This window comes from Papilio machaon, chromosome 4 (genome assembly GCF_912999745.1).
Source record: "Papilio machaon chromosome 4, ilPapMach1.1, whole genome shotgun sequence".
Lineage (NCBI taxonomy): Eukaryota > Metazoa > Arthropoda > Insecta > Lepidoptera > Papilionidae > Papilio > Papilio machaon.
Genome location: NC_059989.1, coordinates 10,049,805 through 10,061,998, shown reverse-complemented (window position 1 = coordinate 10,061,998; position 12,194 = coordinate 10,049,805). Strand labels below are relative to the sequence as shown.

The 12,194-nt window shown below is 38.0% G+C and overlaps 1 protein-coding gene across 1 annotated transcript; it reads right to left on the bottom strand.

Moving 5' to 3' along the window:
• Positions 1–1,995: 1,995 nt before the first annotated feature.
• LOC106716270 lies at positions 1,996–10,736 on the bottom strand. The gene is made up of 3 exons (XM_014509754.2): positions 10,613–10,736; positions 4,156–5,344; positions 1,996–4,068 (listed from the first exon to the last, which is right to left on the bottom strand). The coding sequence occupies exons 1-3, from the start codon at positions 10,657–10,659 to the stop codon at positions 2,116–2,118; spliced, it is 3,189 nt and encodes a 1,062-aa protein (XP_014365240.2). The 5' UTR covers positions 10,660–10,736; the 3' UTR covers positions 1,996–2,115.
• Between the last annotated feature and the right edge of the window lie 1,458 nt (positions 10,737–12,194).

Here is a 12,194-nt window from a genome sequence, read left to right as displayed (position 1 = left end):
GTGTGTCTGTGTGTGTGCTCGTTGTATTTTCCCGCACAGTTTCACTAATTCTGTACATTTATTTTATCTCGTGTTATCGCATCACAATAATCTGAGATTTCTCGTTTTGTTTAATTATATATTTTATTGTTGTAATCATTATCGTACTGTAACATTCAAAATGGACACATCGAAAGCGGGGACACACATGTTGTATATAATGGACGTTCTGAATTATTGTTTTTGTATAATCCAAAGAGGAATGTGTTCATTTATGAAAGAAAAATACATTTTTTTTGTTTATTTGAATTTATATAATAATTGAGATTGTAACATAATTATTTATTGGTCCAGAGTTGCATTTCCACTGAAAGTTTATGTTCCCGAAGGGCGGCGGTGCCCGACTCGCGGCGCCCTACCCGCTCCGCCCGACCCGGCGTACAGGGCGGGCAGGGCGCCGGGAGGGCGCCGGGAGGGGGGCAAACACCGGCCCAAATAATTATGCTCAAATGTCATGTAACCGTTTGAAACGATCGATCGATCGAGTGATGTTTGCATACTATTATTATTTAATGAAAATGTCAATAAAATGGTATTTTAAAAGGCATAGTTGGTTTCAATTGACCCATTACATCAAATCATTTTTAAAACTATGGTACAAACACAGAGCAAGCTGCGATCAGAATCAACGAGCTTCCGTGTTACTTAGCGCTTCTACAACAACCTAACTAATAAGTGTACAACTTACTTGGAATAACTAAGTGATCGATATGACAGTCTTCTCTCATCAGACAATAAGTATACTACAGCTACAGCAGTGTTCTTTGTATAGCAACACACGCCAATTTTAGCGTCGTCTGTTAAAAAGTAATTGAATCAATGTGATAAGTACTTCTTCATTACAAATGTGAGAAAAGAAACAAATAGTTGTTTAATTTACTTTATTTGTATGAACACTAGAGACATTAGCTTGACCACACTCGGCCGCGAGCTTCATGTTTTACCTCTACTCGAACTTTGTAATGCAACGAGCTATAACAAGGCGATGGCCCCTCTTCGACACACAGCCGCCTCTCAACCTCTTCATACTACTTATAAATAAATCACATTTACAAATCACTTATTCAATACAACAATAGTACATATATCTACCTAATAACATCGTATTTTCTTATTCTATCTTCACTCTGAACGTTGTGTGATGCTATTTAAACATTACATTGTTTCTACACGAAAAGATATTCACAATAAATAAAATAAGTGAGTAAATTATATTATACTAGCTTTGCACCAGCAAAATAAACACAATGATCAACTTTTGTTCAAATCAACATAATTGTGAAATCAAAAATAATATAACCTATAGCAGTAAACGGTGGTAAATACATAGGCTTTATAATATACATAAATGTCTAAAAACTATCTCCATTCAAATTTTACAAAATATGTAAATCAGCTATTATTTGGTATATTTAATGTTGGCTTAAAATTAACTTACTGTCTATAGTTTTAAAAAGTACAGAACGATAAAAAATACGCGTTGCACCGCGTTCATGTTGAAAATAATAAAAAAATATCTTGGTACAAAATGAACGATTGATTGTAAAATGACTGTGAATTAGAAAATAGAAAAATAAATACATAATTATGTATATCATTCGAAAGTTATTTAGATTTTAAGAAATCATTATTTGCATAACACAGCAAAGATTAGATAATAACATCTGTTATTTTGTGAAACAATGTGCTGACACACAAGTAGGACATCTTTCCCAGCCAGGACAAGAATTTATTTATACATAATACACATTAAAATAATTGTCTGTCTACTTTTCATTTATTACATTATACTTGGAAAGTATATGATCACGAAGAGCTATCAGCTCCTATAAGTAATTTAATTGAATAAGTTTAAAATATACAAATAAGATAAATTGCGTGTATATTTTTAAAAAATATTTATCGTCCTAAAAATATTACTTTACCGAAATTCCATGCATTAAAAATATTGACCCTAGGCATGTACAGTAATATATTTTTTATTACAAAATAAACCAGGCGTTGTTAGCATCGCGAATCACTGACTGTTAAGTCGACGAGTTGAGATGCAGAGTTATAGAGAGAATGGGGTGGAGGCTAACTGACCGGCTTGGACTCGATCTCCTCCTTCTCCTCCTGCTCTGGCACGTAGTAGTGCAGCTCGTAGGCGGGCGAGAGCTCCACCGTCACGTTGTCGCAGGCGGGGTCGTAGGGCTCGCGGCGCGCGTACCCCGACCTCGGCTTCACCGGGCTGTACAGGCCCTTGAGGAAGGCGCGAGACGCGGCCGCCGCCTCGCCGTTGCCCGCCATGTTCACGTGCATCACCGTGTTGTTGTACAGCACGGGGAAGTTGGCTTGGTAACGCGCGTCGTTATGGTTGAAGTTGTCCACGAATCTCTGCAGGACGTCCTTGCGGAACTTCGCGTCGTAGTCCTCGTTAAAGTTTGTGTTCGGTCTGTCTCTCTCCTGTGCCAGCAGGTCGCTGATGGTGACGCCTCTGGCGGGCGCCGGCGGCGGCGTGTACGTCATCAAGCCCGCGTCTCTTTCGTAGTCGTAATCCTTGGCGGCTTGCTCTATGAAATCTTTGTAATTCTTCATCATGTAGGACGCCCTGTGGAAGCCTTCCGTGTGGTCGTTGGTCCCGAATCTAGTCTTTTGCTCCGAAGGTATCCTCGGGGGTTCAGTGTGCGAGAGATATCTTGTATAGTCATTTGCGTTGTACATGTTCGGTGCCTCGATCGGTGTCATAGTATTGACATGAGTAGGATGTACATTGCGTTGGTCCTCTTGATACCTTGAACTGTATTTGCCTAACGGAGTATCCGGCGCATTGGTGAGTGTAAATGACGTCACTTCTTTCGGAGATGATATTTTTGTATGGGATTTAATTTTAGCTTTAACGTCATTATCAAATCTATTCGGTTTCGGCTGCTGAGTATTAATTCTCGGGGGGAAGTATTGTATTGTTGCCTTTCTTTCGGGCATAGACATCGTCTCCGGCTTAGTAAATCGATAAGGCAAAGGTGTAGTCGTAACCAAAGGTCTCTGTGTCACGTAATTTGGAACGGAGTATTTTTTTAGTTCTAACTTTGCCAACTGTAAATACTCCGATTCGTCCTCATTAGGAATATCATAGTAATCAAAAACATTAAAATATTTCCGTTCTTTGTCAGTCGCAGAAGAATTGTATTTTCCCTTTTTGGACAATGTCTCTTTTGTTCTATTAAGAACTTTACTAGAAACTTTTAGTTGTGTTGTCGTCGCTGTGGAACTAATATTTATTTTCGACTCTGTAGTTTCATGTACGGCTGCAGCAGCTGTGGTTGCGGGGGTTGTCGATGTGGTTGGCGTCGTAGTCAAACCCAACGTAGACAACTCCTTTACTGTTTCTGACAGTACATTTGGGATGGTCGTATCTTCCAAAATACTTTCTACTGTTTGAGTGAAATCAATATTTCGGTTGTTGGTCACTTCTTCGGAACTATTGGTTTCCTCGTAGTCACTATAAATTACGTTTCCGAAGAAATCTGTCTTGTTCTTTTTGGTCTTGCGCCTCTGAGCTATTTTCTCCAATCTTTCTCTTAGGTCGGGAACATCACTTTTGCTATCTCTACTTAGTAAATTACTCCATTCGGTCTCTGTCTTGTTTTTCAAGACTTGAGTGAAAGGTTTCGAAGAATTTTTTGGTTTGAAAACTATCCCTAGGGAACTAATGCTCTCATTTCTCCAGCTGTTGTCATCTGGGTCCCTAACAAATTGTTTTGGTGGTTGGATCTCAAGTTTCTTCATAGGTTTGTAGTTCGGACTCACTGTGTACACAATGGTGCTTTTACTTTTATCTTGAGAAGGCTTGGTATTAATAATTTCCTCAGTGTTAGTTTGCACGGTTCCTTCCAAATCTTGTGTTGACGTAAAGAAGCCGAATTGTTCCAGAAAAGAGAATGTGGTATCAGTATCATTTATACTGCCTTCGTGATTTTGTTGAGCCATTTCCTCGTTATTTTTAAGCGACGTTTCTTGAAGCATTTCTTCTTTAATCGCGTCTTCATCCTGCAATGTTAAAAACAAACATAAATATTCATTCACATATAAATATGAAAATTTAAAGACCTAAGATGTCACTAAAGATTTACTTACTAAATAACTCTGCGATTTGGATATCCCAGCGACATTTGGACCAGTGTATGCGTCAAAATTATTTTCAAGTGCTATTGTCGTGTGATCTCTGTAGGCAGTCTCGGTTGTAACATTTTCACCCGTTGACTCGTTTTGTTTAGATTTCGATGAATGATTTAAAAATCCAGCTCGTTTTGATGACAACGATTCGAATTTAGGTTTTTGTATTGATACTTCGAAAGAGTTTGTTATATTTTCTATTTCTTGCGTTACAAGTATATCTGGATAACTGGTAGTACCAGGCACGAAGTCCAGCCGCGGCATCGGTGTCGTCACCGTAGGGTACTCCGTCGCCACTCTCCTTAGAACCTCATCAGATGTAGTCGAAGTCAGAGACACCAGAGATTCTGCTTTATTATCGGCCGGAGCTGCTGTCTCGTTCTTTGACAATTTTAATATCCTATCTATAACTGTGTATTTTCTCCGCGAAGTAAAATTAGTAGTAATATCATCGTAATCGCTACTGTTAACAATGGGTGATAGAGATATATTTTTTTCTGCTAAAGTGTTTACATTCTGTGTAGATTTATTTGCGAGCTGGTCCCGCGCAGCTATTTGTTTAACTGTGTTGTTTAGTTCAGTACTCAAATCGTCAAAGGTGTCATTAAGTGCTCTAACATTAATCTTTTCAACAGATAGTGACATGGAGTTGTCCATATCCGCCGGTTGTTGTGTCGTTGCAGTCACGTTGAGGTAATTTTGAGCAGTAGAGTTCTCTGTAATGGCCACCGGTTCGGACACGATCGGAGTTTTGGTTGTATCGGTATCAAAATTTACTGTGTTGTTTACCTTTAACACACTTCTTTCAGAAAGGTTATTTTTTGTAGTCATATTATTTCTTATTGCTTCCGCGATGACATCGGAATTGTACTTCATTGTGGTAGTTATTTGGGTAAATGTTGAGGTCGAGGCATTGCTACTGTGCGGTAAATCGGTAGTGAATGCGGGAACTTCATTACTTTTTTTAGAAGTTTCTGCCTTTAAATCATTAGGTATTTTGAAGTCACGTCTGACCTCGAGCTGCAGACTCTCGTCTACAGCGAGGTCTAGCGCGGGCGTGCTCGTTGTATTGAAGGAGCTTCTGATTGCGAACGCGCTCACTTCTGTACAAATTACAGCTAACAGAACCACGACGCTCAGCGCAAAAGATCTGAAATCCGAATATGCATTAATTTAACAAACATATTTGATAAATTAAAACCTTGAATTATTAGATACATAGAATTGAACGCTTTCTTTCTGCCGGCGTTTAAATAACATATGCGAAAGCCTAAGCCGTTGCTGAGGCGCTGAGGAGGTCGTGTAGTTGCTGAATAACGATGTAATATTATCAAACATGTTCCCGGCGCCGGCGCAGCAACACGTCTCTTTGATAGTTCACATTGTGCCCCGTGTTTACATAATACGTCTAGTGTGCACCTCTGCCGACTGTATGTTGGGTCACTGTACGCACAAACAATCATCACACACATTTATCAGTTTCATTTATAAAGTTAACACAAAAGCAAACACTACCAATTCTTACTATAATCTTAGGGAAATTCCCGTTTAAATATAATTACGGCACAAATTTATAATTACTGCGAAGATAAATTAAATTAACTTGAATGGATTTTTTTTGCTTTAAGTAGGGAAAAGTTTTCTGAGCGTTAATATTAGGTCCTTACATATGAAATTGGTGTTTTGTATGGGAGGAACAAAAAGTCGAATATTTTTTAATATAATGTATTTAATTAATCAAAGTATGAACCATTATTTTCTATGCACTTTTGCCATCTCATAGGTAGTTCATTGATCCCTTTACTAAAAAAAACAGTCGGACGGGAATCAATAAAATCTTTGAAGGCGATTTGGACTGCCCCATCGGAGTTGAATTTTTTCCCTTGCAAGAAGTTATCCAAATTTCGAAAAAAATGGTAATCTGTTGGAGCAAGGTCCGGGGAGTACGGAGGATGTCTTAGACTTTCCAATTGAAGCTCTTCTAATTTAGTAGCCGTCTGTTTCGCAGTGTGTGGTCTAGCGTTGTCGTGAAGCAGCAGTGGCGTGGAGTGATTGACCAGCCTAGGTTGTTTAGCCGCTAGCTTTTCCATCATGGCTTGCAATTGCTGACAATAGACATCAGCCGTAATAGTCTGGCCAGATTTGAGAAAACTCTAATTAACAATACCGGCACTAGTCCACCAAACGCTTACAAGTAAATTTTTTGGGGTTAATTTTTGCTTGGGGCAGGATTTGGCTGGCTGGCCAGGATCCAACCATTGCGCTGAGCGCTTCCGATTATCGTAAAGAACCCGTTTTTCATCACAGGTAATGATTCGGTTTAAAATACCTTCATTATTGTGCCGGTTTAGTAATGTAACGCAACAGTCGACGCGCGTTTGCCGGTTTGCTTCAGTCAATTCGTGAGGTACCCACCTTTCAAGCTTTTTAATCTTCCCAATTTGCTTCAAGTGAATTAAAACAGTTTTATCACTAACATCGCAGCCTGCAGCTAACTCGGACGTGGTTTGCGATGGATCCGCTTCCACAATAGCCTTCAACTCTTCATTATCAACTTGAGTCTCAGGCCGTCCACGGGGCTTGTTTTGCAGATCGAAATTTCCAGAACGAAAACGTTGGAACCAAAAAGGAACTGTGTTTTCTTTTGCAACACGACCGCCATACACATCATTCACCCTTCGAGTCGTTTCCGCAGCACTAGTGCCACGGCGGAACTCGTACTCGTAAATAATGCGATATTTTAAGTTTTCCATTTTGTAAAATGAGTGACGCAAACAGAAAAAAACAGAAGAAAAAAAACAAATGAATGACGGTCATCGAACCACAAATACATGAGTCTATAACTGTACAAATTTGAATTTGGAATTCCTTACCAAAGAGGAGAAATTCGTGATTAAAGTGGCCAATACGAAAAACGCCAATTTCATATGTAAGGACCTAATATTTTCGTAGATTATTATATATAATACTATTAGATAAAAATGTCAAGTTATGATTAAACTTTTTTTTATTTCAGTAAAACAAATAGCATTTATGGGGATAAAGTATAAAAATATTGTCCGTCATTTAAGTGCTGTGACTGCGCGACTTTGCTTTAAAAAAACAATACTATAATGACACAATAACTTAAGTCCCGTGGAAAATTATAATTTATTTAGCCATATATAGGTAAAAACATTTTACGTATAAGAATAACACCAGAGTATGGGATGGGAGATATTGGAAAGCGATAGAATGAATGGTACCGGAATTCCATTTTATAATAACGTATAATATGAGGCTCGCCTAGTAATTAACTAAATCCTGGGTATACTGTGAGGGTACACCGACTTACATCACATTACCTCCTCTTCATACGTACTCATACAACAAACATCGTGGACATCAAAAACAACTAGACTCGAGGTCCTAAATGGAGTCCGAGTTGAGCTGCCGATAATACAGTACTACTTGTGTACGGTACGGTTCACATAGTGTACGTATACTCGTACGTTACGAATTAACAAGCGTATATTTTGGTTTATACTCGTACGATGACACTCGTCTGATGATGATTTGTATTTCACTTTTTCAATTTGTTCAGTGTCGGTATATGTAAGCAATAGATTATTTTATAAACGTTTGACTGGAATGCTGGAGTGAATTTGATCAATATGCAACAACTGTAGCATTTTAACTTTCAGTAAAATATTGGAACCAATTATTATTATTTCAAGGCTGAAATACAATCTAGTTCACTGCGGCAATGAACTTTCTACCACATGTTACATTTATTTGTGAAAATTCGAATTGCTTTACAAACGCTACTGCAACGGAACTTTGCTCAGTGGCGGCCGAGCACGCAACCTGAGCCAAAACAAACTACGACCACCTGTCGGTTGTTACATATTAGATACAACCAATTTTTTTATTTAACGATGAGGAGAAGTAACGCGGATATTGCCCAACTGCGAGTTGCTGCCAACAAATGTAATAAGCTATAGATTTGCCGATTCGTTTTCGTTCCTACGAGCTGGTGTTATTAACTTGATCAACTGTACCACATACGTATCTGTTATGTTGCACAAGATATACCGGTATATCACTACAATGGGCAGTTACACTGTTATTACAACATCAAGAAAGGAGCAATTTTGTATTACACTAAGTCGATTTTTTTATAATTAAATGGGTCGCTTACCCCTTAGGCACGGCAGGTGCGATCAAATCCAAGCCCTATGGGATGACAACGTAGTAACAACTTACTGGACAGAGGAGATGGGAGATGTTGTTTTGTCGTTCGTGTTCGTAATAAAATATTGATCCAGGTGTGCCGCATTGATAGAGTCATAGTAATGATAAGAAACTAAGGTGAGCATAAATTAATACATAAGAGATTACTAACCTTATAATTAAACAACTATTGCATAATCCGTATTTCCCTAAATTAGCAAAAATTTCGTTTCCTCATCAAGTGTATACGCCGGATCGGCGCTCAGCCGCGTATCCGAATACTTTAAATAATCAATCATTCTCATAAGCAAGTATTTAATATTCAAAACTTTAACGAACTATTTTTTGTTAGCAAAAGAGCTGAGTGACCGCTACCTACAGACATCTGCGACAAATTAAAGTTGCATCTGCGTTGTTTCCTTTCGATGGACAGGATAAACAGAAAAATAGGATATTCACTTACATCCGTAATTAGTTTTATATTCTGAAGCTTACAACGACGCTGAAATAATAAATAAATGGATGTTAAAGATGCTCTCTGTAAGAAATAGTCGCAATATTGTTCGTAAGCCAATGTCTTACACAGATATTACTTCGTCACTATTTGGGTTACTAAAATCCATAGTACAATTGTTATGGTCTTGAAAGGATTCGTCAGCGTGTCGCAGGGCGGTGTGTAGCTAATACAAGACTTTAGTTGACTTTATCCATACATAATCATAATATCTTTTGTTATTGCACAGCATTATGTAAACATACACTTTGCTTTAGTCAAAATAATTTTAAAACGTTTACTTGAAACAATCAAAACATCTATCATATTCAAGGGCTTCATTCCACAATATAAAAGAATTGAATTATTTATTTATTTAGCAAATGATTCAAAAAGGATCAAAAGGTGTTCAATTATAAAAGAGGGCGTTTTCCCGCAATTCGCATTTATTTTGTATACATAATAAATTAAATTAGTGAAAGTGAAAAATATTAAAAATATTTTACGTTCAAAACACAATACGCGGTAATAATCATATAACTTTACTGTACAAGCCCATGTGGATTTTTTTGAGACAAAAGCTTCATGATGAGTAAGTCTGAAGTTAGTTACAAGCTTACAAGACAAATAAAATATTTTAAAATTATTAATTTTTTGCAGCTCAAGATCTTCGTTCCTATAAACCGGTTGTCTAAGTTTGTTTTCTAATATTATTATTTTATTTACTCGCGTTTCCGTGTTTGTGAAAATAGAGATAATGGAATGAACGATTTCAGCCGCAGTTAGAGTTAATAGATCATTATTCGAAAATTAATATACCTGCACGGGACGTTTTGTACTCAATTGACGTTAGCCCTTTCTATTGCAACATGGTTCAAAACTTCTGTGACGAGGAAATCTCCACATTCGCATCAGTACAGAGATTTTTATAAAAGACTCGGATATTGTTTTATGTAAATAAACAACATTTCTAATGATTAAATAATAGAGAGCAACAAAACACGTTTGTTTGTAAATACGAAGTTGAATAATGAATGACAATTGCCGATACGCAACTTCTAATTCGAATACGGCGTCGTCGGAGCAAGTTTTTCAGTACAATTGTCGCACCTCACTTGTGTCCATCAATATTCATATTAAGACGATCTTGAACCTGGGAATTTCACCGGCTGCACAGCTGACGGAGGTGAATGGAGCTGCGAGCTGGCACCGGTCCGCCGCGGCTCCGCACGCGGGGTCTACGGGTCGCCGCGATTGCTAATGCTATGTAACACTATGTTAATGCGTTTTTTGCATCGAGCACATCGACCAAGCGTAAATTTCTTGCATTTTCGTATTGTTCTAATTTAATTCGAGAATTTTGCAAACGGCACATGCATAAATCGACGTGAAATTAATGCGCTTAACCGACTTTCCCCACGTGCGTTTTGTTAAATACCACATAATTATTTAAATCAGCCAATAAAATATCCGGCGCTAATCTAAAACGTAATACAAATCGACTAATAAAAATAAATCAGATTTTAGAAATTTTCAAACTTTCCGTTTTAGAAAACGACGGCGGGCCCTTGCTTTCAAAAAAAAAACTCAAAACTATTATTGTCATTTAAAAAGCGCGGCAATCGGGTTCCGATGAAGACATTTGTAATGTTTAATTGACTAATTGCTGGAACGACATCGGCCGCCGCTTTCCGCACTGATTCGTTCGCATACCTGAGACTGCAGCGCGGTGACATGTTGGTGAACGTGTAAGCGTGCATCACGGGCGCCGCATGGCCGGACACTAACGCGCGCGCGCCGCGGTCGTCTCTCGATCACTGGCTGCTGACTGCCGCCGCCACCTGCCGCCGATAGACGCCGGTATCGCAGTCGATGGTCCTCGACAATCGTCCACTCTATCCTGAGGCGCATCCTAGTCGCAAGTCGCAGACAAGCCGCGCGGCGCCTGCAACCCGCAGCCCTCGCCGCTTGGACCAACTATGACCTGCGTGATCTGTAACAATTAAAAATAAATTCATTGTAATCACTGTACCGTTAATTATTATTATCATCCTTTTCCGATGCGATATCGAATCCACACTACAATAATGTTATGTATGTAATGTTAAAACTTCATGGGTATTTAGCATTCAAACTTACAGCTCACGGGATTAAAATGCAATTTCGCCTAGAATATCTAAAAAGGTAAATAAAATATAATATAAACTACTTCGAAATTATGTGCCTACAATCCCTATAGACCCACATAAATAACTCAGCATATAAGCATTCTCGCCGACCCCCCTTGATTATGGGCTAGCCCCCTCTGGATCATTTCTCTTGGTTCATAAATATCGTTAAATACATATTATCCCATAGTTAATCATATTATATTAAGATATGATGAGGATAAGTTTCACATTATACTAGCCGTAGCCCGCGACTCCGTCCGCGCGGAATTGAAATTATAAAAAAAAGCTAAATGTGTGTTTTCCAAACTAAAATCTTCATCTATGTCAAATTTCAGACTATGTTCTATATCCGAGCTAAATTTCATCCGTTTAGCCGTTCTGCATATACCTTCTATTTCTAACAAACATCCATCCATACATCCTGACTTTTGCATTTATATTATTAAGTAAGCTATGAATAAGATAGAAATATTTGTAATATATTTGAATTTTTTATAGTTATAATAAATAAAAAATACAAAAACCCCGATAATTCAATACAGCCAGTACCATGGAATTAAGATAAAACGACATAATTATTGAAGAAATTGAAAACTTAAAAAAACGGATTAAGTAAGGAGTAAGTCTATTCTACGTAAACTAACAAATGTAGACGAAGTCCCAGCAACCACCTACACTTACGTTACATATTCATGATTTTATTATTGGTACTACATGAATTTAAATTGCTTGTTTCGATGTTGCATAGACCCACTTTCCACACGAGCGTACTTGGATCAATACAATTCATTAAGCTCATCGTCCTTGCATATAGTCACGCTTCATAAATATATTTCGCTGAGCATAACTTCCGAAAACAAGTCGACGATATCGTGCCTCATGTTTGGATTTAAATTCTCAATAAATATGGAGACTGCTGATCAACTGCTATCATACATAAATAATAAATAGGAAAACAATCATAATGACTTACCGATTCTCTCCACGTTTTAAAGTAAACCGTGATACTTATTTGAAGAAAGATAAAAAGACAGTGTCGTTGTTTTGCATCTTTTGAGGGTGGCGCTGGGGAGGAGATTGCTCCGCTAATGACATCTAGTGGACAAGAAGTTTATTACATGTTC

Excerpts from the sequence above, each read along its gene's own strand:
- LOC106716270 (XM_014509754.2), bottom strand. The coding sequence starts at position 10,659 with ATGCACGCTTACACGTTCACCAACATGTCACCGCGCTGCAGTCTCAG. Across the intron at positions 5,345-10,612 it reads TCACCGCGCTGCAGTCTCAG|ATCTTTTGCGCTGAGCGTCG; the intron begins GTATGCGAACGA and ends TTCGGATTTCAG. Across the intron at positions 4,069-4,155 it reads CCAAATCGCAGAGTTATTTA|GATGAAGACGCGATTAAAGA; the intron begins GTAAGTAAATCT and ends TTAACATTGCAG.